This window comes from Haliotis cracherodii, unplaced genomic scaffold, assembly GCF_022045235.1.
Source record: "Haliotis cracherodii isolate W230 unplaced genomic scaffold, xgHalCrac1.p SCAF_6, whole genome shotgun sequence".
Taxonomy (NCBI): domain Eukaryota; kingdom Metazoa; phylum Mollusca; class Gastropoda; order Lepetellida; family Haliotidae; genus Haliotis; species Haliotis cracherodii.
In genome coordinates this window covers 39,076,645-39,091,957 of record NW_027266319.1, presented here as the reverse complement: position 1 = coordinate 39,091,957, position 15,313 = coordinate 39,076,645, and the positions used below count along the sequence as shown (strand labels likewise).

At 41.8% G+C, this 15,313-nt stretch overlaps 1 protein-coding gene across 1 annotated transcript in view; it reads right to left on the bottom strand.

Annotated features, from left to right (window-relative positions):
* Window positions 1-14,135, bottom strand: part of LOC139445541 (sacsin-like) — a 51,338-nt gene extending 37,203 nt beyond the window's left edge. The window contains exons 1-3 of the mRNA XM_071226683.1: window positions 14,066-14,135; window positions 4,915-5,021; window positions 2,057-2,176 (exon numbers count right to left, since the gene is read on the bottom strand). Coding sequence (XP_071082784.1) covers window positions 2,057-2,176; window positions 4,915-5,021; window positions 14,066-14,075 — 237 coding nt within the window. The 5' untranslated portion in view covers window positions 14,076-14,135. The remainder of the gene's footprint in view (window positions 1-2,056; window positions 2,177-4,914; window positions 5,022-14,065) is intronic.
* Window positions 14,136-15,313: the final 1,178 nt, after the last annotated feature.

Genomic DNA, 15,313 nt, shown 5'->3' with positions numbered 1-15,313 from the left:
CAGCATTGTACACACACAGGGCTGGCATCTGAATGATAGCTCAGTACATTACTTGTGAACAAGGCATCATGTAAACACGCATGGCTGGGGCCTGAAACATAACTCAGTACATTACTTGTGAGCAAGGCATCATTGCAGACACACGAGGCTTGGGCCTGAAACATTGTTCAGTACATTACTTGTGAATAAGTCATCATTGTTCACACACATGGCTGGGGCCTGAAACATAACTCAGTACATTACTTGTGAACAAGGCATCATTGCAGACACACGAGGCTTGGACCTGAAACATTGTTCAGTACATTACTTGTGAATAAGGCATCATGTAAACACACAGGGCTGGGGTCTGAAACATAGCTCAGTACAGTACTTATGAAAAAGGCATCATTGCAGACACACGAGGCTTGGGCCTGAAACATTGTTCAGTACATTACTTGTGAACAAGGCATCATTGTACACACACAGGGCTGGGGCCTGAAAGATTATTCAGTTCATTACTTGTGAACAAGGCGTTATTGTACACACACAGGGCTGGGGCCTGAAACATAGCTCAGTACATTACTTGTGAACAAGGCATCATTGTACACACACAGGGCTGGGGCCTGAAACATAGCTCAGTACATTACTTGTGAACAAGGCATTGTTGTACACACACAGGGCTGGGGCCTGAAACATAACTCAGTACATTACTTGTGCACAAGGCATCATTGTACACACACAGGGCTGGGGCCTGAAACATAGCTCAGTACATTACTTGTGAACAAGGCATCATTGTACAGACACAGGGCTGGGGCCTGAAACATAGCTCAGTACATTACTTGTGAACAAGGCATTGTTGTACACACACAGGGCTGGGGCCTGAAACATAACTCAGTACATTACTTGTGAACAAGGCATTGTTGTACACACACAGGGCTGGGGCCTGAAACATAGCTCAGTACATTACTTGTGAACAAGGCATCATTGTACACACACAGGGCTGGGGCCTGAAACATAGTTCAGTACATTACTTGTGAACAAGGCATCATTGTACACACACAGGGCTGGGGCCTGAAACATAGCTCAGTACATTACTTGTGAAGAAGGCATTGTTGTACACACACAGGGATGGGGCCTGAAACATAGCTCAGTACATTACTTGTCATCTTCCCGAGGCAAGAGAGTTAACTGACTATAACAGTTCAGTTTCAACCCTTGCCAAACTAGGCTGGTATTGTTGAGTTACATTTTGGCTGGACTAACGAGTCTATGCATAGTCCAATCAATTCGCGCACCAAAATCGAAATCCGGTTCGTAAACTGTCGTGCAGATTTCGGTCAATTGCAGGATTTGAAAAGCATGTGCACCGCCAACTCGTTGTCAGCAGATCTTTTCCAAATCTGTTCATGTTTTTAATCAAGGTGCTCACGTGATTTGATGCATTTCGCGATGTAAGACCCGTTTTATCACAATATAGATCTTGATTATCTATCAGATCGTCTTGACTGGGCGCCACCATTTTGTGTGAAGCAAACAGCAAGTGATACAGGAGGTGGAATCTGATTGGTCCATAGGAGAGGCTTAGAAGGGACATATCTGGTAATAGCCACTGGTGGCGCTACGATCGAGCCCAGTAATTCCAGCCTAGTTCGGCAAGGGTGGAAACTGAACTTTTATAGTCAGTTACCTCTCTTGCCTCGGGAAGATGATTACTTGTGAGCAAGGCATCATTGTTCACACACAGGGCAGGGGCCTGAAACATTGTTCAGTACATTACTTGTGAACAAGGCATTGATGCCAGTTTGTCCAATTCAACCATTCAACCATGAGAACTAAATATCTATTTCAGAGCAATTATTAGTATCTGCCATATTTTAAAGCTTTTCATTTCACATCTTTGTATAATTTAATAGGGACGTTTGCTTTTGAAACTGAAAACATTTATTCTTCTCATCCTGTAGTTAAATTTCCATCCAGTTGGTTTTTAATGGTCACTAGGCTTATGCTCAAAAGCTGGTAAGAGCTACCCTATGGATTTAGTCTGATACTGCATTGACATTCTGTCAAGTAAGTTCACCTGTAATGAGGCTAGGTAACGCTTCTTCTTCAGGAGTCTGGGATCAGGGTCAATATGTCTGACATCATACAGTATTCTCATCTCACTGGCCTCGGCATCTTCAGCATTCTGGATCAACTCCTGGTAAAAATAACAAAGTCACACTCCATATTGATGTTGTAGAGACAGACATCTTTAAGGATAAATGCGTTTTAAAGTCTTAGGTGTGACAAGATTTGATTTTAGTCACATAAAGATGACATGTCATCTTAAAGTGTTAACTCACCTTGAATATCTGTCAGTCATCTGGGTACGGGTCCATCACTGACTCACCTTGAATATCTGTCAATCATCTGGGTACTGGTCCAGCACGGTCTCACCTTGAATATCTGTCAATCATCTGGGTATTAGTTCAACACTGACTCACTTTCAGTATCTGTCAATCATCTGGGTTCTGGTCCAGGACGGACTCACCTCGAATATCTGTCAATCATCTGGTTATTGGCCTAGCATGGACTCACCTTGAATATCTGCAAATCATCTGCGTACTGGTCCAAAACTGACTCACCTTGAATATCTGTCAATCATCTTGGTACTGGTCCATCATTGACTCACCTTGAATATCTGTCAATCATCGGGGTACTGGTCCATCACTGACTCACCTTGAATATCTGTCAATCATCTGGGTATTGGTCCAACACTGACTTACCTTGAGTATCTGTCAATCATCTGGGTACTGGTCCAACACTGACTCACCTTCAGTATCTGTATATCATCAGGGTACTGGTCCAGCACAGACTCTCCTTGAGTATCTGTACATCATCAGGGTACTGGTCCAGCACTGACTCACCTTGAGTATCTGCCAATCATCGGGGTACTGGTCCACCACAGACTCACCTTGAGTATCTGCCCCGCATCGGGGTACTGGTCCAGCACAGACTCACCTTGAGTATCTGCCAATAATCGGGGTACTGGTCCACCACAGCCTCACCTTGAGTATCTGCCCATCATTGGGGTACTGGTCCAGCACAGACTCACCTTGAGTATCTGCCCATCATCTGGGTACTGGTCCAGCACTGATTCACCTTGAGTATCCGTACATCATCAGGGTATTGGTCCAGCACTGATTCACCTTGAGTATCTGCCCATCATCTGGGTCCTTGTCCATCACTGACTCATCTTGAGTATCTGTCCATCATCTGGGTACTGGTCCACCACAGACTCACCTTGAGTACCTGCCGATCATCGGGGTACTGGTCCATCACAGACTCACCTTGAATATCTGTCAATCATCAGGGTACTGGTCCACCACAAACTCACCTTGAGTATCTGCCCATCATCTGGGTACTGGTTCAGCACTGACTCACCTTGAGTATCCGTTAATCATCAGGGTACTGGTCCAGCACTGACTCACATTGAGTATCTGCCCATCATCTGGGTACTGGTCCATCACTGACTCACCTTGAATATCTGTCAATCATCTGGGTATTGGTCCAACACTGACTTACCTTCAGTATCTGTCAATCATCTGGGTACTGGTCCAACATTGACTCACCTTCAGTATCTGTCAATCATCTGAGTACTGGTCCAGCACGGACTCACCTTGAATATCTGTCAATCATCTGGGTACTGGTCCATCACTGACTCACCTTCAGTATCTGTCAATCATCTGGTTACTGGTATAGCACAGACTCACCTTCAGTATCTGTCAATCTTCTGGGTACTGGTCCAGCACAGACTCACCTTGAGTATCTGTCCATCATCAGGGTACTGGTCCAGCACAGACTCACCTTGAGTATCTGCCCATCATCGGGGTACTGGTCCAGCACAGACTCACCTTGAGTATCTGTCCATCATCAGGGTACTGGTCCAGCACGGACTCACCTTCAGTATCTGTATATCATCAGGGTTCTGGTCCAGCACAGACTCACCTTGAGTATCTGCCCATCATCGGGGTACTGGTCAAGCACAGACTCACCTTGAGTATCTGTATATCATCAGGGTTCTGGTCCAGCACGGACTCACCCTTAGTATCTGTATATCATCAGGGTACTGGTCCACCACAGCCTCACCTTGAGTATCTGTCCACCATCATTGGGGTACTGGTCCAGCACAGACTCACCTTGAGTATCTGCCCATCATCTGGGTACTGGTCCAGCACTGATTCACCTTGAGTATCCGTACATCATCAGGGTATTGGTCCAGCACTGACTCACATTGAGTATCTGCCCATCATCTGAGTCCTTGTCCATCACTGACTCACCTTGAGTATCTGTCCATCATCTGGGTACTGGTCCACCACAGACTCACCTTGAGTATCTGCCCATCATCAGGGTACTGGTCCATGACTGACTCACCTTGAGTATCTGCCAATCATCGGGGTACTGGTCCACCACAGACTCACATTTAGTATCTGCCCATCATATGGGTACTGGTCCAGCACTGACTCACCTTGAGTATCCGTACATCATCAGGGTACTGGTCCAGCACTGACTCACCTTGAGTATCTGCCCATCATCTGGGTACTGGTCCATCACTGACTCACCTTGAATATCTGTACATCATCGGGGTACTGGTCAAGCACTGACTCACCTTCAGTCTCTGCCAATCATCAGGGTACTGGTCCAGCACTGACTCACCTTCAGTATCTGCCAATCATCTGGGTACTGGTCCAGCACGGACTCACCTTGTCATGAGTATGTGCCAATCATCGGGGTACTGGTACAGCCCGGACTCACCTTGAGTATCTGCCCATCATCAGGGTACTGGTCCAGGACGGTCTCACCTTGAGTATTTGTCCATCATCAGGGTACTGGTCCAGCACAGACTCACCTTGAGTATGTGCCCATCATCGGGGTACTGGTCCAGCCCGGACTCACCTTGAGTATCTGCCCGTCATCATGGTACTGGTCCAGCACGGACTTGAGCTGCTTGATGAGAGTGGGCAGCTCCATGCACATATACCCATCATCATCAGACTCGGAGTCTGAAATATATACAAGTTAGAATAACATGTTGACACTGTTGTGCTTTATTTCCAGTCATACGTCATGTTTTTTCAACAAATTCCCAACACTATTTGTCACAAGAGAAATGTTAGATAAATCAAACATCATTATGTTTTTATTCAAATAGTTTCAATCATCCCAACACCCAAACTCTTTTGCATCCAATTGAGGATTGACTGTATTTTTTTCGGTTCATTAAGGTATGAATCGAAAAACCGATGTGCAAACTGTATGAATTCGCGTAGCGGATTCTTACAAAAGTTCGCACATCGGCTTTTCGATTCATACCTCAATGAACAGGAAAAAACAAACAATCAGTGCTTATAATTAAATTCGAGAACGTAAAACGTGTTTTATCGATAATAGTTTAACCAAAAACAGTTGCATATATCAAAACAGACAAAAATGACGAGATTGATGAACATTCCAGGTGTAGGAATACATACTTGGCGTGACATGAATCAGCTGATTGTTTAATTGATTGCACATAACATGACACGCCTACAGTCAGTAGCCAATCAACGGAGAGTAGAATCAAAACAATGTTCATTGGACCTGTCAATTACGGCAAGAGGCGAAAAGAACTGCAACAGTCAGACTGTAACGAACCGGAAGAAATATGTCAGGGAGCAGGTGGCTGTTTCAAATAACATGGTCAGTTACCGCCAAATTCTAACATTACTTCCCTGATAATGGTAAAACACAGTTGGAAAATGCTAGTTAGAAATGAAATACAAAGACATGAAAGTTGAACCGAGGCGAGCGGGGAAAAAACAGGCGAGCGAGCCTGCACGTTTGCTGTTTCATTCATTCTCGGCCTTCGGTTTCAAAGGGAAATTTGGACAATGAATATGCATGAAAGTCGCTAATTGTCCCGCGCATGACGATACACGTGAGCAAGGGAATTCCCCCGACTGTCATATTGGGATTCCCCGACATTCCGCAGTTATAAAAGTAGTACGCCTCGGTGGGCGTGGCTTAATTTTTTACATTCATTGGGAAATGAATGCAATAACACGTGACCAATTCAGCTAATCAGAATGCTGGAATTTCAATGAACACAACGAAAATTTAATTATTGGGACATGAAGTGGATTGTAAGTATTTGTGACCATAAGGATATTTTGTACTGATGATCCTGCAAATATCATTATAATGAAAAAAACATAGAAATGCTTTGTAAATAAATTTCATATTTTGATTTGTTAATAGTGAGTCATGTACTTCCTTCAAACAATAAATAAGTGCCGAGATGCAATCTTTGTCACAAACTGCATGACTTTAGAATTAAGCAGATTGGACTGGAAGACTGGAAGATCTATTGCAGCTGTTTCTTGAACAATTGTGCACTTTGTGATAAAAACATGAAACTTGGCACAGTTGTAGGTAATGACATTCCAAATATTTTAGGATGTGGGTCCTTCTAAAAAAATCCAATATGGCCGCCATGGAGCAATGAAATTCTAGTATATCTCGTATGAACTGATTCCGTTCCTCTTGCATAAGCTGCTTTGTACCAACATGTCAAAAGAGCTGCATTTCAAACAGACCTTTCCACACCAACTGAAAGAGTTTGTGTAATATCAATAACACATGGCTGCTAGCCTATGTTGACTACACTACCACAAGCTTCTTAGCCATGCCAAGAGCTTCTGGGTACACTTGCACAAGTCTTTAAGGCAATAGTTATTAATTTAAATCATAAGTTCTAGATTCTGTAAATAATAAGAACAAGCTGTCCCTATGGGAGACTGGAGTAATGTCCCCATATCTAGACTTGCCTATTTGTGGAGGATAGAATTACTATGCATTAATCGACTTTTCTTTCAGTACAGCGTTGGAGCAAGGCTAGCTTCTGAGATGCAGTTGTAAATCTGAGAGGGGATGCAGAGCAAGGTGGAAGGATCCGTGTTGTGCCACCTTTGATTAGTATGCCACTTTGCAAATGTAGTGGCGACTGTGATCACATTGTACCTTGCAAAACCAGACAATCAGCCATTTACAGCATATTTCAATAAATATAAAATTTTGTTTTTTTAAATTTGAAAGTGCTTGTGTAAACAACATAACAATACCAATCGGTCCCATCATTATCAGTGCTCGTTTCCTTGTCTACCGTTTGTGACATCACAGCTGATCACATGTTTTTGCAAATAGCGAACGGAATAACTCGCCGTTACAGTTGTTTATTTGCTTCATTCAATAAAGGTAGATACTTGTTCACTATCAATACCCATTTCAGGTGTCCCCCGCCGTGATGTTGCTGGAATATTGCTAAAAGCGGCGTAAAACCATACTCACTCACTCACTATCAATATATGAACTTTGCAAAACGTATGTAATAGCTGTTGGCGATTTCACTTGTTGATAATGTATTATATCTGTTGATTATACTGGTACATGTAAAGATCGTGGAGTTTATGAAGAACACATTCGTCATGTGAAGAACGATAAACTTTGAACATTCAATTGAAAACTTATGATCGGAGGTAGTAACATGCATTATTATTTTTTAATAATGACAACATTGGAGTATAATAATAATAACTTTATTGATAATTTACAACAATAATTGCTGTAGTCGTGGCAACTGCCAAACTTTCGAGAAGTTGTAACCATCATTCAGGCGATATTTCTGACAGATCACGATCTGAAAAGTACTATCATGAAAGTGTATGCCATGGATAAACCAAGTCCTTTCTACAGAATCTTTTTTCTGGTCCTCAAAATTCGGCTAGTCTGCGGACGTATTTCTGTTGTCACTGTATTCAACATATGAGAATACAGTATTGAAATAGTTAATTGGCCTTGATGAAGCATGTCTTAAAGATATGCCGATGAAGAAAGAAATGCATATTTTTTTCATTTACCTATTATAATCAAGATACATAGTCTATTATGATAAGGTTATTTACTTAACAAATCAAGTGTTGGGTAAATACATTCCAATTTTTTTCTATATATATTTAGGTTGTGGATCATATTCATACGAGATACAGGTTCTAAAACGCCAAATCAGAATCAGTCGTTTGACAAGCATGTTTCGTAGAGCCTTCAGTGCAGATTGAATCATCTGGCAGCTGTGATTGGATGATCGTGTGTAAGATTTTTATGTGTTTTAAATGTACATCCATAACAACAAAAATATATACTGAACAACAAAAGTTCCTGTGACATTGAATAAGATTTAATGCAAAGTTATAATTTTTAACCAAATCTGAAACAATTTCGGTTTGCAACAGATAAAAGACTCATGTAAGTGTTCAGATGGTTTAATTTGCCATACTACCTTCAGAAAATGCGTGATTTCATAAAAAAAACACATGAACATGCCACAATGTCAATTTATAAATCAATATTATGTGTGTCCGGCTCTGGTTGCGATGCAGGCAACACATCTTCGTCTCATGGAATGGACCAGGCGTCGCACAAAGTCCTGTGGGATATCTGTCCATATCTGCTGGAGCATGTTTCGAAGTTCCTGGAGTGTCTGTGGAACACGTGGTTGACGTCGAAGGCGCCGGTCCATCTCATCCCACATGTGCTCGATTGGTGAGCGATCAGGGGAGCGAGCCGTCCAGAAGATGACATTCACGTCGTTTTGTTGAAGAGAATCCTGAACAAGTCGAGCAATATGAGGCCAGGCGTTGTCATGTTGAAAGGTAATACCTGGGCCATGACGACGCAAAAACGGTAGAACAACGAGGCCGATGATCTCGTCGCGGTAGCGCTGTCCATTGAGATTTCCCACTACCACTATCAAACGGGTCCTCTGTCTTGCTGTAGTCCCACCCCATACCATAACGCTGCCGCCCCCGAACCGATCTTCTTCCATGACACAATGATTGATGTAACGTTCACCTCGACGTCGGTACACTCGAATCCGTCCATCGCTGTGGCTGAGGTGAAAACGAGTTTCGTCATTGAATAGAACTTGTCCCCATTGCATGGCCGTTCAGCGTAGACATTGTCTGCACCACTGTAGACGTGCTTGACGGTGGTTTCCTGTCAAAATGGGACGTCTGGCAGGTCTTCTGGCGACAATCCCTGCACATCTGAGGCGACGACATACGGTTTGTGAAGATATTCGTCGAAGGCCAGGGATGCTTCTTGCAGTCACTGTTGCTGGCTGGAATCGATTTCGTAGGTGTGTTGTTCGAATCCAGTTGTCTTGTCGATTATTGGTTACGCGTGGCCTGCCACTTCGAGGATGGTCTCTGACTGCATTCGTCTGTTGCCAACGTTGCCATAAACACCAAATGGAGTTTCTGTGGACGTTAAATTGTCTTTCAACATCACGTTGACTCGATCCTGCTTCAAGCATACCAATGGCTCGCAGACGCTCATTTTCGGACAGGCGTGGCATTTCGTAATGTTGAATAAATGCGTAATTTTGTTGTTTTTCTGAGTGGTTGTTGTCAGCACAATGCTAAACAATGCATATGGAAACCCGTTAACGCACATGTTTCTATACCCATTCTTGGGTAGTGAAATGCATGGGGCTTGCATAAAAGTAAACTTTTGCATGGAATGCATGCTTTTCTGTAGCAGTTGCGTTTTTGTGACTTGATTCCATACATGTACTACAATAATGAAAACCAAACTTTACTTGTTTGAAAAATACACTAAAATATTGGTGTCACAGGAACTTTTGTTCTTGAGTATATAACGTTACTATAGAAGCCTATGAGAAAACATTTGGTTGTGCGTAACTTATACTAGAATTTCATTCCATCATGGTAGCCATATTGGATTTGGGGGCCATATTGGATTTTTGGGGGTGGCCCAATAACTAAAAATATTTGGAATGTCATTACTTACAACTGTGCCAAGTTTCATTCTTTTATCACAAAGTGCACAATTGACCCTCAATCTTTCATGAAACGGCTGCACCAATGTCATTACTTACAACTGTGCCAAGTTTCATACGTTTATCACAAAGTGCACAATTGACCCTCAATCTCTCATGAGGGGCGGTCGGGTAGCCTAGCGGTTTAAGAGTTCGCTCGTCACGCCGAAGACCCGGGTTCGATTCCCGAAATGGGTACAATGTGTGAAGCCCATTTCTGGTGTCCCCCGCCGTGATATTGCTGGAATATTGCTAAAAGCGGCGTAAAATCATACTCACTCACTCACTCACTCATGAAACGGCTGCACTAATGTCATTCCTTACAACTGTCCCAAGTTTCATACTTTTATCACAAAGTGCACAATTGACCCTCAATCTGTCATGAAATGTCTGCACTAATCACAGCACAGCCAGTTAAAATCTGTCAGCCACATATCTCCAAAGGTATGCACATCTTTGCACATTAGTTTCATTGCTGGGCAGATTTCATCTTCATCTTTTCATTTTCATCAGATTTGTCTTTTGTTGACATGTTGTCCCTTGTTTTCATGCCAGCCATTATGCTTGTTGTCATGGGAACTACTGCTAAGGCCAACAAAACTGTACAGCACCAAACATACAAGTCAGGCTTATCGATGCAAAGGTTAAAATAACCTCTCATGAACAATGCTAGCGATCGTCATAAAGCTGACGGGTTGCAGTTGATTATGCAATTTATCGCTATTTATTCACAACTCGTGATTATTTCACAGCCACAGTAATTGACAATCAATATTACCAACCATTGTGCAACAATAATTGCTTTTAGCATGTAATGGAAAGTGATGCATATATACTTGGTAGCACGATTCGTTAGACATGCAACTGAGGTCACCTTGCATGTAACAACTTTTAAACTCCACACAGAGATGCAATGTCTGCTTGCTCAATAAACTATTGGCTAAGTTCATTCCCATTAAGTGTTGATAGGAGTTTCCCCTTGTGTGGGTGTTCCTGCAGACAAACATGGATGCAAACCATTTGGCACCACTCTATTCATATGTGATTTCTAAGGTTAATTCACTGAGCAAAATTACGTCTTAAACAAAATTACATTGTATTTTAAGAATCACATTAACTGCTAAAGAGATTAATAATACCCCAATGTGCCTCCATACCACAAATATCATAATCATAAAAAAATATGTATTTTGCTCCCCAAAGGCTAGTATAATACCATTGTGATTGCTAAAATATGGTATTTATGGTATGGAAATACCATAATCTCTATTTATTTTTTGCGGTCATGTTCTCAACTTTAACTCGTGACTTATATAATGGAACATTGGAACACTTGAAAACACGAGGCCCATAGGCTCACCTGGATATTTACGCAATCATGACAAAATATACATGTGCATTGTACATGTATACAATACTGCAACTATTTCGTAATTTTGACTCTGTCAGCATTTAAAAGGGGTGGGTGGCAAATCAGACTGCATGAAAACGTACTTCTTATAATATTAATAAAGATCTGAACCGTTTCCATATTATGATCCAGGATCTAAGTTTCCAGAGGCAAGTCTGGAGCCTAAGGCGAATCCTATTGACATAAATGTACTATTCTCTTCATAACAAACAAATGTATACAATGTATCTGTTTATTATAGGGTGGGGATAATATGTTATTGCTATGTTTGTATGTTATGGGTTCAGGCCCTCCATTTCTCCAATTTGAATCCCCACCACCGGAGAATGCTTCCACCCAAATGTGGTTGATATCTATCTCTTAGTTCCAGAGAAGACGCTTAAATTACCACTATTTGGCCCCGCCCCTCAGCCCCTCCATTTCTCCAATTTGAATCCCCACCACTGGAGAATGCTTCCACCCAAATGAGGTTGATATCTTTCTCTTAGTTCCAGAGGAGAAGTCGCTTAAAGCAATATAGCCAAATTACCCCTTTTTGGCCCCGCCCCTCAGTCCCTTGGGGGGTCAGCCCCTCCATTTATACAACTTCGAATCCTCACCACCGGAGAATGCTCCCCACCAAATATGGTTGATATCTTTCTCTTAGTTCCAGAGGAGAAGTCGCTTAAAGCAATATAGCCAAATTACCCCTATTTGGCCCCGCACCTCAGTCTCGTGGGGGGTCAGCCCCACCATTTATACAATTTTGAATCCTCACCACCGGAGAATGCTCCCAACCAAATATGGTTGATATCTTTCTCTTAGTTCCAGAGAAGACGCTTAAAGCAATATAGCCAAATTACACCTATTTGGCCCCGCCTCTCGGCCCCTTGGGGGGTCAGCCCCACCATTTGTACAATTTTGAATCCTCACCACCGGAGAATGCTCCCAACCAAATATGGTTGATATCTTTATCTCAGTTCCAGAGGAGAAGTCGCTTAAAGCAATATAGCCGTTTGAAAAAAATGTTGACATACGGACGGCCGGACAATGGATGGACAATGGACGGCCGACGGACGTCATGTTATGGCATAAGTTCACTTTGGTCCTGAGGACCAGGTTAGCTGACAATATGTCTCATGGCTTCTGAGAACGAGGGGCTGGTTTGAAGGCTGTATTTTAAAAAAAATAGCTGCCCTGTTAGCCATATTATATTTTTCCAAATGAAATGTCTTCTAATTAAGTAGCCACAGATATGTAGAACATGAACTGTGATAGGTTCAATAGTAAATGTTAGTTTTCAGAATGACGGACGAACGATAATCAGAGACACAAGCTCATACGATGTGAAGGAGAGCTAAATTTGGAGGACATAAAACATCTGACCAGCAAAGTTCTATCATTCCTAGATAAGAGTCAGTAGCACTGTACAGTACATACACTGGGTCTAATGGGCTCTACTGATGCATCAAACTCAAACACAGGGAAGTATGATGAAATAAGATTTGTTTGTTTGTTGATTAATGCCACACTCAGCAATATTACAGCTATATGATGGCAGTCTTTAAATAATTCCAGTGATTGATATAATGAGCATCGATCCACGCAATTTGGGATCGATGACAAGCACCAACCAAGTCAGCGAGCATGACCACCCGATACGGTTAGTCGCCTTTTACGGCAAGCATGGGTTGCTGAAGACCCAGGTGGCAAGGGATGCCCTGCACTGCATCCAAGGTGGCCGTACATGGAGGGGCATGTATCGAAAACTCACAGTAGTATCATGATATAACATTTATACTAAGTTTTCCTATAATAATTAGATCCACATGTGTGGCTGAAGACCTAGGTGGCAAGGGATGCCCTGCACTGCATGCAAGGTGGCCGTACATGGAGGGGCATGTATCGAAAGCTCACTGTCGTAGGAATTCACTTGACTGGACTAAACCATTTAGATAGCAGAAGGAATCATGAATGTCTGATTCTGCCAGGTCTATCATGTCACATGCAGATGTGCACAATATTACAGCATGATATGAAATACCAAAGAAAACGTATTGCAATCAGTTGGTAAATAATGGAATGTTGCGTTTTTCAAAATCATGCATATCTACAACAATGGACAAGTCGAATTGAAATTATGAAATTATGAAATTAGCAACTGTCATCGAAAAAGTGAAACTTTCACGAACAGTTTCCTATATATAATGTGACTATCACTTCATCTGTGGCCATAGCAACATCCAACAAAATATGATATTGTATGAATGAGTATGAAGAATGAGTTGGGTTTTCTTTTCAGGTTCATAACCAAATACAAATGAAAGAACATGCAGTATTTTGTGGTACATATCACAATACATAAATCATTATTGCAATAAATTGATACTAAATTCAGCACAATGCCCTGAATGTACTCACAAGATTTAGCTTAGTTTTCAATGGTATTTACATGCACGAATGCACACACACACAATATTTATAAAAAAATGATGGTCCAGATAAAGGTTAAAAATATAGAGAGATTTTAGACACAAAATATATTTTGAACTTGACATGCACTGTATCCTAAAAACATTAAATAGTTCAACTCCACCTTTCACAGAAAAATACTGCGTGTTTTGAAGCAGAATATCAAATAGCGGGTCCCTTACTATGAGTCAGCTAAACGATGTATCTTACTGTTGATACATAGGATGCTTTTTGAAATAAACACTTCACAATAAATGTTTGGCACATAACCTGTCTAAAACTGCTGACATTTTGACTAGACTCCCACCTACCTTGACTCATGGCTAGCCTCCTTGGATGGCTCACCACTGTACTACATCAAAAACTTCACTCCTTCTATCTGAAATTCAAGCAGATAAATAAGATTTGTTTGTTTGTTTAACGCCACACTCAGCACTATTCCAGCTATATGACGTCAGTCTGTAAATTAATCGAGTCTGGACCAGACAATCCAATGAATGACATCATGAGTATCGATCCATGCAATTGGGATACGATGATAAGTCTGACTACCCGATCTCGTTAGTCATGTTAGTCGCCCCTTGCAACAAGCATAGTCGCCTTTTATGGCAAGCATAGTCGCCTTTTATGGCAAGCATGGGTTGCTGGAGACCTATTCTACCTCGGATCATCACAGGTTTTTGATTGGACTATGCACGGTCCAGCCAAAACATAACTCAATAAGTGCTGTCTAGTACGGCAAGGGTGGAAACTGGATTTTTACAGACAGTTAACTCCCTTGCCTCCTGAAAGATGGTCGAAAGTGTGTGTAGATTATGATACTACTATAATATAGAGCCTGCGATGATATAGAGTCTTACTATAATTCCTGAGGCATGGCATTGTGGCATGGCAGATATGTCAGTGTGACATGGTAGATATGTCAGTGTAACATGGTAGATTTATTAGTGTGACATGGTAGATATGTCAGTGTGACATGGTGCATGTCAGTGTGACATGGTACATATGTCAATGTGACATGGTGCATGTCAGTGTGACATGGTAGATCTCAGTGTGACATGGTAGATATGTCACTGTGACATGGTAGATATGTCAGTGTGACATGATAGATATGTCAGTGTAACATGGTAGATGTCAGTGTGACATGGCAGATATGTGAGTGTAACATGGTAGATGTCAGTGTAACATGGTAGATATGTCAGTGTAACATGGTAGATATGTCAGTATGACATGGTAGATGTCAGTGTGACATGGTACATGTCAGTGTAACATGGTAGGTATGTCAGTGTAACATGGTAGATATGTCAGTGTCACATGGTACATGTCAGTGTAACATGGTAGATATGTCAGTGTGACATGGTAGATATGTCAGTGTTACATGGTAGATATGTCAGTGTCACATGGTATATGTCAGTGTAACATGGTAGATATGTCAGTGTCACATGGTACATGTCAAATAGCACATGGTAGATATGTCAGTGTCACATGGTACATGTCAGTGTAACATGGTAGATATGTCAGTGTAACATGGTAGATGTCAGTGTAACATGGTAGATATG